The 19,386-nt window shown below is 37.8% G+C and overlaps 1 protein-coding gene across 1 annotated transcript in view; it reads left to right on the top strand.

Annotated features, from left to right (window-relative positions):
- Nucleotides 1-4,543: 4,543 nt before the first annotated feature.
- The window catches only part of NOX3 (NADPH oxidase 3), a 38,535-nt gene continuing 23,692 nt past the window's right edge, over nt 4,544-19,386 (top strand). Inside the window, exons 1-6 of the mRNA XM_041715191.2 lie at nt 4,544-4,680; nt 5,346-5,441; nt 5,644-5,754; nt 7,546-7,630; nt 15,980-16,125; nt 19,160-19,341. Coding sequence (XP_041571125.2) covers nt 4,636-4,680; nt 5,346-5,441; nt 5,644-5,754; nt 7,546-7,630; nt 15,980-16,125; nt 19,160-19,341 — 665 coding nt within the window. The 5' untranslated portion in view covers nt 4,544-4,635. The remainder of the gene's footprint in view (nt 4,681-5,345; nt 5,442-5,643; nt 5,755-7,545; nt 7,631-15,979; nt 16,126-19,159; nt 19,342-19,386) is intronic.

Genomic DNA, 19,386 nt, shown 5'->3' with positions numbered 1-19,386 from the left:
GCAAAACAGTTTCCAGATAGATTTGGTCCATCACCTTCCTCAGGAGTGAGCTGAGCTGAGGATGACCACTTCAGGTTGCCGGATGCTCTTTCTCACAGGAGCAAGTGACACTTGCTCTCTTCCAGCCCTTAGGGGCTCACCCAGCAGCTTTGACTTTTCACAGATGATGGGGAATGTTCTCAGAGTGACATCAGCCAGGTCAGCACTCCTGAGTGTGCTCCATTAGGTTCTGAAGCCTTGCATATGCCCAGTTGGCTCAAATGTTCCCTAACCTGATTCTCCACCAAAAGCATACCTTCTGTACTCTAGACTTTCCAGCTTGCCTCAGGGGCCTGGAATAACTGAAAGTCAGTTTTACCAGTAAAAACTAAGATGAAAAAGGGTCTGAACCCCTCAGCTTTGCTGTGTCCATTGTCACCAGGTCTCATCCTTAATCTGACCATGGGAGAGCATGGAGAGGATTAGATATGTGCAGTAATATAAAGGAATTGGTTGTGTGCTGATGTGAAACCTGAACAACCCTTTTATACCCATATGGAGTCTCTCTCAATAATTTCTCCATTGGTGGTGCCCTGGTTCTAGGGGAGGTAAATTATGGATGCTATGCATCCCTTTTTCCTCCTTCTCCTTGTTCTTCCCTTTTCTCAACTCATCCTTAAACTGTTTTCCACAGTATGCTGCCTACAAAATAGCTAAGAGGAAAATTCTTCTGAGTAACCTGTGGACACATCTATTTGTGCAAGATTTCAGCTGCTTTGAAGGATTGTTTCCTGTTATTAAGGTGTAAAACAGCTCTTGTGGGAAAACTAGAATTTTGCACATGTAATTAGGAAGGTATGATAGTTTATTTCTGGTGATGCACAGCCAAGAGCTGGGAAATTTTGGCACTTACTGAAACAAACAGCTTTTGAATATCTGAAATTGCTCCTGAATATATTTTGATTACAGTGTGAACATGGCAATAAAGGAGTCCCTTGAGAGAGAAAATATATGGATTCAAATATTAATTTTTTTTCTGGGAACTGGTTATCTCCCAAGACAGAACTGTTATGTTTCTCATTGATAAACCTTTTAATTGGCTTGAGGAAAGAACCAGAGTCTTAAAACAGGGTGCTGAATCCTATTTTAGGCAGAAACAATAGTTGTTCCCACACTGGTCAGTGACAAACTCCATTTTAGCCTCCAACATGCTTTTGACCCCAGACCCTTTCCATTTTTGCCATGCCATTGATTCCTGCTCTTGACTCTGCAGGCATCCCGGTATACACTGTGATTCCAGATGTTGGCACTGCCCATCAGGTGAAATATCCCTAATATCAATATCAGGTCTGCAAACAGAGGGACAGGAGCTGCTTTATTGCACTGGTTTATGGAGTTCAAGAGGAGCTAGACCTACAACCAGAACTCTTTTCTTCTTCTTTTTAATGGAATTATGAAACTTTGTTCTGCTTTTCTGGATAGAAACAGGAGTTTTTCTCTGAATTTTTTGCCTTGTGACAAATGACTGAGTTTGTGGATATAGTCAATACTTGCAATACTCTTGCTAATTCTACCAGCTGTATCACAAGTGTTTTGGTAACTGCATTTTTTTTTTGTTGTTGTTGCTCAAGCCCATGTTTAGGGCCAAGATATTTAATATTTTATTAAAAAATAAACACACTGTTACTGACAAAAAGCTGTAAATGGGAAGCCAGATGCCCTTGAAGTCTCAGTACTGTTCCCCAGACTGCACACTCTCTATTTTTTACTTTCATAAATTTTAGAACATTCTGATAATTTTTGAGTCTCTGGCACTGACAAGGCTGGAATTACATTAGTCTTTTAGAGCTTTAGGGATTTTATGAATGTTCACAAACTGCAACACAGTTCCCCCATCCATAATGTGAGTGCAGTTTATAAAAGAAAAAAAAATCCATTAACATTAATGAGGCAGTTAAATTTAAAAAATAAAGCCTCACTATGAGAAAATCTCTAAAAATTATATAGGAGGTTTTTAATGCTACTAGTCACTCAGCCACTGTTTATGGAATTTCAGTGTTCTTTTGTAAAGCTAGAATCAGAGCACTACAGAAAAGATGTACTTTGACCTCTGTTCCCTCGAAGTTGTCTTCATAGGGAAAAAGAAACAAACAAAAAAAACCCAAAAAAACCCCACACACAAAAATCCCAAACAAAACGAAAGGAAAGGGTTTGATCTCTAATTATCTTCAGCAGTTTCTCTATTCACAAAAGTGAATGTTTTATCCAATATATTGCTCACCGGCTTCATTCATCAAAGACAAATCTGCCTTTCGCTTCTTGAATATTTGTGGGAAATATTAAGCCAAGATAATATAAAAATTAGAGAACACAGACATGCCACCACTTTGTACAGAATAATACAAAGTATATCCTCTGATACAGTCAGCAATTAAATGGCTTCAGCTGGTCTGCAAACTTACAGCACTCTGAGTCTCAGGATCACTTGTTTACCTATATCCATCCATGTAAGTAGCAGAGTGAAGCTTACAAAGTTCATCCAGGTTACTAACAGACAAAGTCAATCACACAGGAAAACTATGAAAGGGTTAGGGCAGAGTTCAGAGATAACTGAAATAATTTTGCCTTTGAGAAACAAGGCAGGCATATCTAATAATAAAAATAGGATAGCCTAGCAAAATGAAATATGTATAGGTATGTGTGTGCAGTCTCATGCTAATAATTAGTCTTGCAAAGGGTAAGCACAGTTCTTTGGTACTTTGAAAAAATTACTAACAATCTCAGAAAGAGGTTGCTGTCAAATAGAATAGAACTAACAGTGATTGAGGTCTGTAGCAGTAATTGATACAAACATTGACATTAATGCTGAGATACTTGCATGAAACAATTCAGCACTTCATAAACCTCTTTCCATGCAAAAACTGACCTTTTACATTAATGACAGAGTTGCTTGTCTCTTGCCTGGGAACTCGGCATGGCCAGTGCTTCTTTCTACCCAACTGTTGGAATGAATGCCTTTTAATAATTTTTCTGTCTTTTTTAGGACAGTTGTAGCTCATAATGATAAAACAATAACAAAATGGAATACCATTACATTTTTAATCAATAAAATGTCTTTTCCTGAGTCTTGTCTGAATAGTTTGTGCTAGAAATTTGCTGAGATCACTGCAAATCAGTATAATAAAATGATGTTGACCAGTTCCTTTGTACAAAATGAAGTAATAAAGAGCTTTTCTGTTAAATTTATATTTTTATTGAGAGATGCCATACTAAAGACCACACACATTACCATTATATATGAGAAAAAGCATAGCTGTTTCAACAGACAAAAGTTAAAGTGCAGTTGATTCATTGGCTCCTTTAAAAGGACTGGCATCTGGAGCACATGCACTTCAAAGTCAAATGCTGTACTGAGATGTGCTGCTTTGAAGTACAGCTGCTGATCCAGACAAATTTTGGAGCCTAAACCAGCATATGAATCTGCTGTACTCTGAAAAAAAATCTATTTCAGATGCCAGTTTTAACTCAGTTTAGAAAATTGCTGTCTGGATCGGCTGAACTTCAAAGCCGAACATTGCAGTGTTGCATTTCCCTTTGAAGTGCAGCTAATCCAGATAGTGGATTTTCTCTCCCTCCTATTTTTTTAAGTAGTTAAAATTGGCATCTGACCTTACTAGTATTTCTCGTTACCATCTGCACATTCTTCTTCCCTTCTCCCTTATTTCCTCATCTTTTGACCTCTGAAAAATACAGCAAGATTCACTAGCTTGTTAGTCCCTGCACTACCAAATCACTATAAAGGGGGTGGTTGTGGGGACAGCCTATATCGAGTTACGTGATGGACAGCAGCCAATTACTGCACATGGCTTGTCATGAAGTTTGTTAAATAATACTTAATTTCACCATCCAAGAAAAATAAAGCTCAAAGCAAATCCCTCATAAATGTTTGCATTCAAAGCATTTGTAACGACAGTCTCATGATTCTGCTAACCCATATAAACAGCCATTAGCACTGGTTTAAAAAGTAGCTGAGCTTGATAGCATTTCAATTTTCAGAAATTTTCGGTTATTTTGTCACAGAAAGGTCTCCTTCACAGTCAAGTCAGGAAAGATTTAAGGAAATTATTTTACTAGAGAAAGAACGAGATTACTACAAGCAGAATTTGCAGAGCTTCTGGCAAGAGGAACCAAGGGTAAATGCGGTGCCCTCACCAGGACACACTCTCATATTATACACACATCAGGGATACTGCTGTTTGCTACTGAATTAAAAGACAAACCATGAAGAACTGTTGCACCCTGTTCAAAAGACAAAAACAAAGAAAAAAAAACCCATCCAAATACATGCTAGTACAAGAGGACAATTTAATGACAGCATCTCTCATTTGCTGAGAAATAACTCTGGAGAGAAAAAGAACTGGAAAATGACCAGCATTTTATTTACACAGATCATGAGACATGTCACTCGGGTGATCTGTTCTTGTCAGGCAGTCTTTAATTAGAAAATTCCTAGAGAGAACTCATGCTCCTACTAAGTGCTTATTAAAAACTAAAGACAAAAGGAGTCAGTAGAAAAGCCCAAAGAATGGACAGAGAACTCAGGTTACACTGAAAGGCAAGAGTCACCTACTGCTAGCATAGAGAGAGACACTCGGGATGGGATGCTGGATTTTCAATGAAAAACTCTCAGTGCTGTTATTAGTGAGTATTTTTAGCACTAAAAATTCTAATTGGATATATATAAATATTTTAAGCTTGTTTAAAAGACATTTTATGGTTTGCTTACAGTAATACTCCCAAGCTTAATGTAAAACTTGCTATAAAATATTCAGCAGCCTTTTTATAACTAGTCTTAAAAACAATTTAAAGTCTTGGTGTTTTAATTTTAATTATTTTTAAGTCAATGTACTTTAATCCTCAGATAAAGCAGGGGTTTACAATTGGAATTGAAATTATATTCTGATATATTTTCAGATAGATTGGTGAATTGTATATGGGAAGCAGAGAAAGGAATTTCCTTAGCTCTTAATTCCCACCATTTCTGTGATTTTTTAATTTTAGTGTTTATTTCCTTTTAAGAAACCAGGTTAAGGCCTGTGATTAAAAGCAAGTTTACTATGACACAGTAAAAATCATTTATATCATTTACTCAAGATCTGAGGGGTAGGACTGTAACCCTGAATTTTCTAAAATACAGCCTCATTCCAGCAGGCATTTTTGATTTCTATCATCTGTGATCAAGAACTGCATTGCATACTGATTTTGAAACATCTCTCAGATTCTCTCAAAACTATAACCATAGCCAGTTTTATATGTATTTAAAAATACTGTAAATGTCACTAATCTTTAGTCTCTCTGCTTTGTAGCTGGTGTGGCTGGGACTGAACTTCTATTTGTTTATTGATACCTTCCACTGGTATGAAGATGACAACGCTTACATTTATACACGGATTATGCTGGGAGTAAGTACGAGTTTGATGGTTAAAGGGCTTCACAAGAAGAATGTATGCATAGTCTAATTTTATTTACATCCTTCATAAAACTTTTGATACTTCAAAAGTAATTTTCCCATATAAAAATGTTATATTTGTATAGTATCTTCTTTATTTTGCTCTTCTTATACCAAGCTTGTAATTTAATTTCTTTATGCTGTTATATGTACAGTCAACCCTGGCTTGGGCAAGAGCTTCTGCAACGTGCCTTAATTTTAACTGCATGCTAATCCTGTTACCAGTTTGTAGAAACCTTATTTCATTCTTAAGAGGAGCAAGCATTGTAAGTACCATTTCTCAAATAGCCATATTATTCTCTCTTTTTTATTTCTGTTGTTCAGCAGTATTATCCATATCAAACATTTTCCAAGGAATTTTAATTTTTGATAGAGAAGCCTGTACACTATTGCCTAGTTATTACCATTTAAATTGTCAGTATTCATGACTGAAGAGAAACAAATTACTTGTTTAACACAGTGCTCTAAATGCAACACTGATTTTGGCAGCTGCTGCATAGCATGGTGTCATGAACAGAAAAGTGAGAAGCCACAAAAAAGGGACATAATAATGCCACTTGGCCAAATGGGGAAAATTCATATCCATCTTACGCATTCTCTGTAGCTGCAAAGTGAAAATCAGAGAAATAAAATGTTCAGATAGATAAAAATGTTCTAAGGATAACAATAAATGTGCTTAAACTCTTCTGTCTGAGTGGCCACCATTCAGGTCTTCATTTGAGGTAAATGCATTTTTGTAACAGGCATTCACACTAACCTTGGAATGACGCATAGGAAGTACTTAAGGCTTTAGCTCTATTAGCTATAACTTCAACTTGCATTGAATTATTAGAGTCAGAGGAATCCCAATGCCACATGTTTGGGTAAAAAATCACTGATCACTTCATGACTCCGGGAACAACAGGAATTTAAAAATGGTAAGATACAGATATTTGATAGTAAGATAGTTCTTATTTCAGTTCTGCCATTTTTTGTTTCTGTGATTTTTAGGCTTAGATGTTGAGCAGTCTCCAGGCTGGGAATCAACACTTATACAATTGCTTGAGTTCAGGAGCTGAACATTTACAAAAAAAAAGGAGAAAAGGTGTCCTGGCCTTCTGAACCAGTTTGTGAATCAGCACAGGATATATGCATGCCCACTTAGATGCTGAATAAAAGCTCAGAGAACTGGAACTCTTCTCACAGATAATATTTGGCTATTCTGGACAATATTCTGCTCTTGAGGAGCATGGTACAGAGCAACTTGACTGCTCCAGCATGGCCAGCACCAGGCTGGATCCAGTGCCTCTCCAAGGAGGTGTGGTCCTTTGACATCACACACTGTGGTGCTCCAGATTTTTTGAATACTTTAGATGGGAAACATTGTGGATACACGCCAGGATCGTTGGCATGGTGCCATGCCAGGTCGTGTGAGCAATCCAGACGCCCACACCACCACTCAGAGACTGCATTCTGTCCATGAGTGCTGTCTGGGTTCCAGCAGAGCGTGTTACTTTTGGCTCAGTGCAGCCAGCCCCTGGCCCCAGGCTGGCTCCGCACTGGGGTACGCAGCTGGCTGTGAGCACACCACTGCTGAGCCCTTCCAATAATGGGAGCACGGCTCAGTAACACATCAGCATGCAGCCACCTGAGGTCTAGACAGCCTCACCCTCCTGGGTGTGCATTTCCTGAAAGCAGAGAAAATGTTTTCACTGCAAGCTGGCTTTGCCAGCACTTCAGCTCTGTTGTGCTAAGCTCACAAAGTGGTGGTGGCCCAGCCCGGTGTCCTTATACCTGCAAATGGGTTATTGTCAGCTCAGATAAACCACTCACAAATCATAGCTAAGTGTAGCACAGCTTTTTCAAACCCCTTTTTGAGCCCCTATATAGGATGAATAGCTTGAGAAACCCTGGAATGCCACTCAGGAAAGTTACTTGAGTCCTAAAACTAACCCTAAACTTCCACTGGATTCCTTCAGCATTCCATTTTCAAATGTACTGAACTCTTCTCCTCTCCAAAATGTGAGATGTAAACATCAATAGGAATGATATAAAACAAGTTCTGCTTTTTCACCAAGCACTGTGGAGGAGCATTGAGGAGACAGCTTGACAAAAACATCACATTTCACAAGATGGTTGCCTATGGAATAGCGTTAAATGCAAGTAAGATTTTTTTTGGTTTTTTTTCTTCTTTGCCTTTGAACTGCTTTGAATTTCATAGTGATTCTGCCTAATGCTGTAATCCCCATCAGCTCTGAGATGTGATATTTTAGTGCAATCATTTGTTGACTGCAGCTTTAAATGTGTGTAGGAGTCCCATCTGATTAACCATTTATAATGTTTTTTGCTTGAGAAGAGTTTGACTATTAAGGAAATAAACTTTCAATCTGAATAGTAAACACCAGTTGCCACTTAGTTAATCTGAACAAATTGTATGCCCTTAAAATTTAGTGTAAATAACTTTCATTGAGTCCCTGAGGGTAGATGTTTGGGGAGATGACATAGCATTACTGTCCGATTCTGTAAGGAAATGATACTTATAAGCCACACCAAAAATCTGCCCACCAATACATCTTCACTAAATTTTCAACCAGGTAATAAATTTAATCTGAATTTGAGAGAGGCAGGTGTCTCAAAAACAATGGATTTCTAGATATTTATTTTTAGTAGGTGACTGATCCAGTAAACTAATGGCCTCTTTGAGGGGAAAACAACAACCTGAGATCAAAATTTATCTATTTTGTTGCTCCTAGTGACTTGCTGAAGTGCTTGTTCACCTGGCTGGGAAAAAGACATGGCACCTTCATGTTCTCTAAGTAGTAAAAGGACCTGGAGAAATCTGTAGGAATTCAGAGAACATGAGGGGAACAGGAGATAGCTTGAGGAAAAAGGATGTACAACAAAAGCCAGTGTGAAGGACATGAGCACACAGAGATGGAGAGATATCTGTGGTAGATATAGATAGATAGATAGATAGATAGATAGATAGATAGATAGATAGATAGATAGATAGATAGATAGATAGTTCTTTTAAAAAATGGGAAGGAGACAGAGGAATTAATCAGGGCTGTTTCCAAGCATGAGACGTTGCAGGGTAACTGTTCCACCCCCAGACTGTCAGGGTGGATTCTGGTCCCAATATCTTTTTCAGCCTGAGTCAGGGAGCTGCTTTTGCGTGTCTAGGCTGTTAATGACCTCATGCCGTGAGACAAGAATGTGAAGTCAACAGGAACCAATAGCTAAAGTTTGTCTTCTGTATGTCATGCTAAAGAATTCCAAGGGGAAGGCTACGGGATATGTACATTCATCTTGCAGTGTATTCTGATGAATTACTTTTCTGTCATGTCCACTCATTCATCAGAGTTCAGTTTCACTACAGAAGAGATTCCTAGAGAGTGCAACATTGCTTCTTTAATTAATAAATCAACCCAGGAATATAAATTAACCAACTTTTCTTGGTGTATCATAGGTCATGTTCCCAAGAGAAAGAAAAACTTCACAGTCAAACCTTTTATATTTAAGGTTTTTACATTAATATTAAAATTCTTGCTAGTGCATTAATGTGGACAGTTTGGGAAGTGCAAGTATATCAGAAAAGTGATTACTTTAATGGTTTCACTAATTTCAAGATAAAGACACAGAACCCAATGTGAAATTACAGAAAGCGTGATCATATAATTCTCATTTAAATCACTCTACAGGGAGAAATCAAAGGTTCATTTTTGGGTTGTTATTCAGGTTGTTTTTTGTTTTTTTGTTTTTTCTAAAATATAAAATGCAATAATAGTTGATGAGATTTTGAGAAAGAAAACAGAACACAAGGAAGTCTAATAAACAATGCAAGACAACATATGAATTCCTGCTTCCCTAACAGTCAAGTGGGAAACATTTATCATATTTGGAAAAAAACTACATCGCTGAATAGTGTTAGACTTGAGTAAAGAATGGCCAGAAACTCAATTTCCTGAAATTCAATTTTAAGTTCATAGAAAAATAAAGTCTACAGAACACATTGAGACAGAAAAGCAGCATTTCAGAGTGGTACCCACAAGTACACTGAATCCTTTTCAATAAAATCTAACAGTGTTAAAATGATGTGTAAATAGATGCCATTTTCCTCTCAACTGACACATTATTTATCCTAGTACTAGCTATATTGCCTTTTATTACACAAAAACATAGTCAACTCCTATTAGTCTATTGCAATTTAGTAATTCTCAGTTAAACTGGTGTTCAACCCTGTATGATCAATAGACTAAATGTGGTAGCAAGAAGTTAAACCAATTTGAAGATCAGATCAGTAAGCTTAGCCTCACAATATAAAATTGTAAACTCCTTTATTATTAAAGCAACATGTATTCATCTTGGCTTGCCAGGTGGTGTTATTCCAGCATATTTATTTAATAGTGTGCTAAAAATAGTCAGTGTAACATTGGTATTTTCTGGCTTCTTACAGGCAGCTAGCTCAGCTGAGGTGTGCCTGGCCTTGGAAAGAGTACATCTGTACCTTTAATTTTTCATCATCTCTAATACAAATTCAAGAGCAGGCTTTAATTGGTCAGGTTGTAAAGGAATATAGTTAGAGACTAGTGGAAGAGGGAAGCTGGAGGAAAGAGAGAGAGTAAACACTGCTATCTATAATCAAAGGCATCATTGAAAATTCAGTAAAGGGAATTCTGCTTAGTTTGGCTTCCTGCATTCTGCATGCCTGTCTGTGATAAGAGCTGTCTGGAAGTTATTCAGCCACTAATAAATCTTCCTTATAGACCTGTAACTCTGCTAGAAGAAAATCAGAGTTTCATGCATTCTCAGTTTGATCAATGCAAATAATTCTGTGCTTTGTACTGGAAAGAGACTTTTCAGTTGAAACACAGTGGCCTGAAACTTAAAGACTCCACAAGAGATAGTAATAATATTTTCTACAACACCTACTTCTTACTGTACTGTTTTTACCCTCTCAAAAAAGCATAATCATACATTTTCTGAAGTGGGGAGTGTTGGGGGCATTTTCCTTTCTTTACTTTGATATGTTTGGCTTATCCTTAAGAATAAATTACTTGCATTTCTTTGGTGTTTTTAGAAAGGTCACATGGATATTTTGCTCCATCAATCTTGCAATTATGATATTAATAAAGTTTAAGCAATTAATGGAAAACAGGGGAAGGACGGCAAGGTTGTTTGGAGTTAGGCTGTTTGAAATGGTGATTCCTGCTCCTTAAAAATTCCAGCAATGTGTTCTTCTTTAAAAACATGCAAAGTGCAGAAAGAAGCATAGTGATGCCAGGCATGCTTGGCTTCTGACACTGAAAAATCTATAGCTAAAATTACTAGGAAACCTCTCAATTTTCAACAACTTTTTGGTAAACTATGTGAATGGCTTTGGTGACCTAGACCACATTTTTGTGTCAATTATTAACTTTTCAAGGGAGCAGATGCCTATCTTTAAAAGAGGTCTAGCTGATACCTCAGTATTGTACTTCCAGAATCTACAGAAATTCAAACTTCTCTTAAATTTTTTTTTGTTTTTTGGTCAGATTGCTTAAATCCAGACTTAGTGCAAGTACAAGGAAAGAAACAATATTAAATTGAAGATTGTAGGCTTCCAGCTGAGTTAGAAAATGGTCCAAGTCATGTTCTTCTTTGATGTTTATAACCATTCTTAAAAACAAAATAAAATGCAAGCACATTTTTGGTCACTATTTAAATTTTTATACAGTCCACAAAGATATCATGAAGTTGAATTGGGGGTTTTGAATAACTAGGAATGGCACAAGACAATGGGTGGCAAAAAGAACCCCAGCCTTGGTCAGGAGCAGAATTCACCACACCTGGGTTATCTGCCTGTAAAGTTGTTCTCTTTGCTGTGGGCAGAAAGGCCAGGATTTGACTCTTTGACTTCATCATGATAGGCTGGTTAATCAAAATATTTAACTGCTAGCAGCAAGCTCCAATTTGATTATTATCCTGTACAGGCATGCAGAAAAAGATAGAGTTAAATCTTGTCCTCAGATAAACACATGAAATTTCTGTTTAGTTCAATGAAAGTTGTGCATGCTTCACTGAAGGCACAATTGGCTGAATAAGAGTAGCTAAATTGACCATACTTTCAAGATAATTTAATTACATCTCTTTGTATTTAAGGATATGTACAGTAAACACCATGATCTAATAGCAACCCTTTTCCTCCCTCTCTCCTTCCAATAAAGCCTTTTATTTGATCTCAGAGGTGGACTAGGTAGAACATCTCAGGGTCAAATACAAATTAATGTATGTTAAGTGCTTCAGAGGTTCCAGATGTCATTAAATCCTTCATTCTTCATAAACTGTTATAAAAAAAGAGCTTTGTTTAAAAGATTGGGTGATTTATTCCATATGTTATATTTGGACATGCAGAATGAGGAAAAAATTGAAGCGAAAATTCTGAGATGTAGTCCCTTAAAATTTGCCCTCGTGGTTAACTCAGATAAGTGGTGCAGAGGAAAGAACTACCAACTGTGGTAAGCTCAGATTTCAGAAATCTGCATATGTAATTTTGGAATTGCTTAGTAAATTCTATACACTGCAGATGCAAAGACCTTCAGAAAATGCACTTTAGGGATGTAAAATATTTTAGTTAATGGCAATGTGTTCGGTGCCAGAATTTTTATTCTGCTACAACTATTATACATTAAATGAACCACACTGAAAATGGAATTATATCTCTTACCATCCAGCTATAATTCATTTTTAGATTGCATCATTTTTTGCTAGCAGCACAAAAAAACCCCCATCAAAAGTATTAATCTAATAACACTCCAGGCAATATCTAAAATCATGGGAGACTCAGGTAAACCAACATATTCAGTACATCATTAGTTTGATTGTGGTATTTTTCAATGTATCATTATTCTCTGTACATTAACATCTCCCACAGAATTGTTTACTGAAAATAAAAACAACAACAAACAACAACAACTATCTCCCTGTTAATTCTGGAATATATTGTAATATACTCTACCCATCAGATGAAAGCTGGAGAGAATGCCACCCAGAAGGGAAGGTGTGGTGGATCCCAAAGTATCTGTTATGATATTTCCATTGACAGAAACACAGGGAAACAGAACAATGTGCAGATGGAAAAGAAAGTGTCCTCTGATAGCCTGCAGAAAAACCATTCTAGGCTAGGTTGCCAGAATTGGATCTCTTCTTCCAGGGGAAAGTTGCAACATGAGAACTCCTCATCAACTATAGTTTCAAGACCTCCTTGAGAAAGTATATCCATTCAACCAATTTTTCTTCTGTCGAAGAGTAAAAATGCTCTGTTAGGAAATGTGGAACTCTGTCTGGAAAAAAATATCACCTCCTTTCACTCTCAACACTCAGCATTTACCAGATAGCATTAGATCTCCTGTCACTGCTGACATGACTAGAACTTGTGCAAATCATGTAGAAATCCTGCACTTTGGGGAAAGTTCAAGATTTTGAAGCTTTCTAAACAACAGAAATGTCATCATTTCATGTGAATATTTTATAGTCTGCAGTATCACTTTAAAAAAAATCTATTGTTTTGAAGGTGAAAGAAGGAAGTGCCTTTTGCTATGAACACAGATTCAAACTTCCACAATTAGTCAGTGTCACAATTCTAAATGAGCAAAGATAATCCAAAACCTGCAGCTGACAGACTGCAAGCAAGCTCTGGTAAAACAGTACTGTGGATCCTAGCTGTGTGAAACTCTCCTGGTCCCTAGGCTATGGGGACTATTACATCATACCAGAGTTATAAAGAGCATCCTGTAGGTATAGAGGGCAAGAGGCCCAAGTTACCGTAATCATTCATAGATGCCAAAATAAAACTACTTAGTAGAAGTCCACTTAGAGACTCATTGTCAGGGTTTTCCATCCTTTGAAAGTTTTCTTTCCTCTTTCCCTTAGCTCATACCAGCCAATGTGCAGCATGTAACTCCACAACTTACCAAAGATAGAAATCTTTTACCCCACACTCCTGTCCTACGAGTGAGCTCTTTCAGATGTCAAAGAAACCAGGTCCTCATCAAGCAGCGACTTGGTTCCCTTCCAGCTGGATCAGATTCTTACCAGGCCAATACATCTGTTCTGAAAGAAGCCCCTTGTAGGAACAGTTCCCCCCTTCCCACTCAGCACTTAAATGTGCTGTTACACTTAAATATATAAACAGTGTTTGTGTACTGTTTATGCATCAGTTGTACACTGGGGAACAGATTGCCACAGCCCCCACACAGCTGCCACCTAAACCATCCAGCTCAGAGCTTGGGCTCTTGGGTTTTGGCAGTCTAAATCCACACATCTCATTTGCTGCTTGTGGTCCAATGTCACCTTCATTCCAGTGCTCCCAAAACTGCTGGAGTGCTGGGAGCACACTCTCATGCACAGGCTTCAGGAAGCATCCTTCACCTGATGCTGTCAAGGCTGCTTCACATGCAGCACCTTACCCATAACAACACGTGCAGGACATGCCAGGCCACTGAGTCCAGTACCCTCTGCTGCTCACAGTCATGTCATGTGCACCGTTTCATAAAATGACCAACCTTCAGCTGAAAGCTGCTTAGCTTGCTTGATCCCATTATCCTATTTATCAAAAGGTTATTTTAGAGTCTCATTCTTTTGATGGCTTGAATCTATCTTCTAATTTCCAGGCTCACTTTATCTCTCTGCAGTTCATACCCATTTGGATTCGGTCTCCATCCTGCTGAAATTATTCCAGCTTGTATAAATAATTTATTATTCATTGGGCCAAAGATTCAGGAGAAATGGGAGGTTGATTTTGCAGTTTGGGTGCTCAGGATCTTCACTTGGGATGCCTATGTCTATAAATATTGGATTATTTTTATTAAGGGCTTTATCAAGAGACAGCTCAAAAGAGAATAACCAGTCAACCCAGTGACTAGGACACGTGATTTGGTTTAAAGCCTTACTTTAAATTTAATGTAACAAGGATTTTTAAATAGGTCTTTCATCTCCCAGTGAATATCTAAGCATGAGGCAATGAGGTGTCAAGAAGTGGCAGGGGGAGTCCCTAAGTTAAGATTATATTTTGAATGAAGTGCATCCTGACAATCAACCAACCACAGTACATCCACTGCTCTAGAAGGATCACCTCAGAAGTACAGAGAGAAAATAGCCTCTCTCCAGTGTGGACACATGGAGAGAGGCTATTTCCCTTACACATTCCCCCTAACTTACTGTTAGGGGAATGTTTTACCTTCTTGCAATGGCTGCTTTTTTCCATGGCCAGCATCTTACTTTAACTCATGCTCCCATGGACACAGCTGTCCCCAGGTGCTGAAGAGGAGCTGTACTCCAGCATGTGGAGTGAGTGAGCTCACTAAGTGGTTTGGCACATAAATGACCAGCAATACCAAGGTCCTTATGAATTTAATTCATAAGGAGGGGAGGGGAGTGGGGGGAAGAGGAGGGGAGGAGATTTTTTGAGAATATTTTTCAGGGAAGATGATCATATTTGGTTTACTACAAATACTACCTTTTAGAAGGTGTTTTTTTTAATGATCAGGGACAGAAACAGATAACCACAGAAGGAGAGATGATAACATGAAGCTAATTATAAAAACTAGAAATAGCTGTTCTGTAAACATATAATTATCTTTCATTGTAATTTTTTCATCCTTTGGCATTTAGTATCTTGCATTAATTACAACTTGCATGTAATGGTTTGAGAGTCTCTCATATTGAAAAATGAAACTCTGCACCTAGCTTGATTACAACTTTATCTACGTAAGCCAACAATAAAACAAAGTCCTTCCTTTTCCACTCTTGAAATTATACTCTTTCCACCCAAGAAAATAGTTACAGCGGATTTTTTACTTCAATCTAAGGCATTTTTCTAAACTGACCATTTCATATACCTTTTGGGAGCAGGCCAAAAGTAGAGGCCTACTAGAGATATATGGTACTCCGGACAAATCAGATCTAACACTGTGATTTGCTCTTCTCCCTTCAAAGCATAGTTCCCATGAATTCCCCAGGCTCCAACTGCACAAAGTAATGCTACAGCTACTTATTAATAGGGGACAGATTTTGAAAGCATCTCTAGTGTAAATTGCAAACTGGTCCATGCCTAAACCAGTCAACTTAGTGTCCTGTGTAGCAAGGCCATAGTACAGACTAGTATATTAATTAAAAATAGGGATTTTAATGACTTTACCTAATTTTGAACAATTTAAAGTCAGAAGTATACACTTCTATATCAACTCTCAAGAGGTCATCCTTTGATGACACTGGAGACTGCAGGGCACTTGACTGTAAAGCTGGGAGGTGAGGCTGGTGCTGTTCCTATCCTCTCCACTGTGAAGCAGTCGCTTCATATTAGACATGCAGTTGATAAAATTCTCTTTTTATTGTCAGCTTAATTCATGCAAAACTCTCAATTTATGCCTGAGCTTTTCAAATAGTTCACAGTGTGCATAATGAAGTTCCTTCTGGCACTGTGGGCACATACAAGCGTGCCTGTAATTTTGCACCACTCTTTCTCTCCTGCAGCCATCCATATTGTTGCCCACTCCATCAACATCGAGCGGTATCATTCCAGCCAGTCAAAAGAAGCTGGCGAGTTACGGAATAAACTTTCTGGTCTTGGCAAGAGCCCAAATGAAAGCTACTTGAACCCAATCAGGACCTATGAAACAGTAAGATGTCACTTTTTAGGTTTCCTCATCTAAAAAGTTTTCCTCTGTGGATTCTATTGTCAGTAAAACTGTATTTCAAAGCCTTTTAACCAGAGCGAGAAGGTGCTGCCAAAGGTTAACCTCAATTTCAGCTGAAATCACTTACTCAGAGCTGCAATTTTCAGGTTACTAAGCTCAAAGAAATATCTATAGTATTTTAATTAGTTTGTCAGGAGACAGCTGGTGGGGGGAGGATAAAGAGTGTTGTGAAGCGTAGGCAATTAAATAAACCTGCAAAGAATTTAAAAAAACCCCAAAACTAAACTATCAATACATGGAACAAGCACAACTTCTTTTCAGAAAGAAAAATAACCAAACAGCGATAGCACTTCACAATATTTCTTTTGCATTTGCGATTTGTCTCTCCCCATGGTGGTGCAGCACCTTCCCGGTCTGGGGGCTGACACTGCCTCGTCAGGTGTTGAGTGTGGCTGCTCAGGGAAGAGCACCTTCAAAACCATCCAGGGGGTTGCTGCACACAGGAAGCAGTGCAGGGGGAATCTAGAGGTGCTTTGTGCTCTTCAGAGCCTAGAAGAGCTACAGGATCCTCAACCCATAAATGGTTCTTCTTGTTTTGGGGAAAAGAGTGACTGTGCCCCCTGTCCATATTCTTGGATAACCTACAACAGCATTATAAGTTCTCCCTTATAATATTCACAACATAAAAAAAAGCTGAGAATGCAGAGAATGCATGTAAACCATGCAAAGGTGAATCAGCTTTTTTTCCTGTATTCCATTATAACACACAGCACATTTATGTTAGATGTTTCCTTGTGTATCCTGTTTCACAGTTACATAGTACAGGGCTGAAATGGCCCCAGTGAGACTCCCACACATATTGTTCTGCTTGCCACACAGTCAGCATGAAATAAGGACTGCCTGAGCACCATGGATTGGTGCCCTTTTGAACAGTGATGTGCTCCACTGAAACAAAAAACCAAGTGAGAAGATGGCTAGACAACCATTGATAGGATTCAACAGTGCTTTTAAGCTGCAAAGCTTGTCCCGCTTTTTCTTACGCCCTTTCCAGTTTGGATAGCATTTGAAAACAACTTCAAATTTAAAGACAATCAAGCAAATTTGTGCAGTGTTATGAATGCGAAAGTCTTCATGTTAGCATTGACAAGGAGTCAGGTTCATCAGAACAGGACAGCAAGCCAAGGTCTCAGCTTTCCAGTCTTTCAGAACACCCAGTGACCACTTCAATTGCATGGCCATGAGGTACTCCCCAGGAGCAAAACAAAGCTCCCATCTCTGAACAGGAACTTACCATCATTCAGTAAGCTTCTTTTTTTTCCACTAAGCATTGCCATAGTGATATAATTGTAAGGAAAGCCTCTAATTAGCATTAAGATCCTACATACCCTTGAGGAAGAAGGTTAGGATATTTTGAGATTCTTTCTCAGATTTCTCACAGAAATACACTCCACAATTACCTTTCAATTTGCAGCCTAGATTTTACTCTAACCTCTAATATTTATATTTCTTTTATTGCTCACTTGTGTCTCAATAGCTAAACTCAGAATTAATAAATTATGAAGGGAAGCAAACAAAAGATTGTTTCTAACTTCAGAGAAGAAAGTTCTGAGATAACAATTCAGGCTTTCTTTTCAGTTTCATCCAACTGCCATTGAAGCAATGTACTGTCTTTGACATTTTGCCTTTTTTCATCTCAATATCCAAACTAGCCATTGTAGTGGAAATGTTCAAAATATCACCTAGATCAATCCTGTTAATATGTAATAGGATCTGAACACGCTCTTCACAGGTGCCCATTTGAAAATGTACTGTGTGCTGTCAAGTGTGAGCATTTGAAATAATGATTTTACTGTAAAAAGTGACTGTAAAAATGGCATTGTGGAATTTTATCACCTCCAGGATTTCCATATCAAATGAGTGCACTTTACAAATACAATAGAGAGTTGTTTTTTTTCTCCTAGTGTATTAAGCTGCAGAACCAAATGAGGATCCAGAAGATGTGCTGAGTTCTTAATTCCTGTGTATCAGCACTGGGAAAACAGATATACATGCTTTGTAGGCCAAATAGGGACTTCATTTACACTCTGATGGCATACTTAGCTTGATTCTCATCTTGTGTATGAGATTTTTACTGCTGTTCTTCATGATTTACACTTTATAACTGCAATCAACATCTGACAGTTGTGTTCAAAATACATCTTCACTCTCACTTCAGTTTATTTTGGTGGGTTTAGACAGATATACCAGACCTGTGCTGACATCTGTGAGTAATGAACAAGAAGGAACATGTTCCAGCCCAGCATATTATTGTTTCTTCATTCACAAGTATAAAAATGTTAATATAAATATGTATTTTTAAAAATAAACTTAAGTATTATGCAGCGTATCCACAAATAAATGTAAGGAACAGCTAAACAAGAGGTATTTTTTAGGTAAATGAGAGTATGCCATATTTGTGTACCAGTTCTGGGCTGCTACAGCCCCACAAACTTTGAAGTAAAGTAAGCACAAAAGAGTTCCACACCTCTACAGTTGCAGGTGTCTTAGCACCTCACATTATCACTTCACAAAATTAAGTTGTTTTCTAGTCCTGTTTTCTTTATTAGACTTCTAGCTTTAATCTGCTAATTTCTCTAATAATTTTTGTTTATTTGTGACACACTTTCATTAAGTGTGCAAGTAAGTAAAATTAATCAAAGTACAAATGAGACTGTCTAATTTCTTCCTTTCAATTCCTGAAACAAGTAAGTGGCAGCAAATATTTAAATATCTGTTTGGAATAAACCCGAGAAGAAATGAAGCAGAGGGATGTCTTTCAATGTGGTTCTTTGGTAAAATGAAGGATTGCCTTGCCTCCGTGTCTTGTTCTGTTTTTTTTCATATGCTGAAGATTTTGGCTTCATGTGTAATAGCAGCAACAGTAACAATAATAAAAGTAACAGAAATAGTAATATAAATAACAGTTATAACACCAATGACTACTACTACCAATACTAATAATGTATTCTTATTCTAGAGCACAACAGGACAATTACTAACCACAATAGCTGGAATAACTGGAGTTGTGATAACGGTGGCTTTAATTCTGATCATGACTTCGTCCACTGAGCTCATCAGAAGGTCATGCTATGAGGTTTTCTGGTACACCCACCACCTCTTTGTGGTTTTCTTCACTGGTTTAATAATCCATGGTATGGGGTAAGTATTTGTGTAAACTACATGGCGTGTATGTACACAGTTCAA

Source organism: Taeniopygia guttata, chromosome 3 (genome assembly GCF_048771995.1).
Source record: "Taeniopygia guttata chromosome 3, bTaeGut7.mat, whole genome shotgun sequence".
In the NCBI taxonomy this organism is placed as follows: Eukaryota; Metazoa; Chordata; class Aves; order Passeriformes; family Estrildidae; genus Taeniopygia; species Taeniopygia guttata.
The sequence above is the reverse complement of the archived record's forward strand: the minus strand, read 5'-3'. Positions and strand labels throughout refer to the sequence as shown.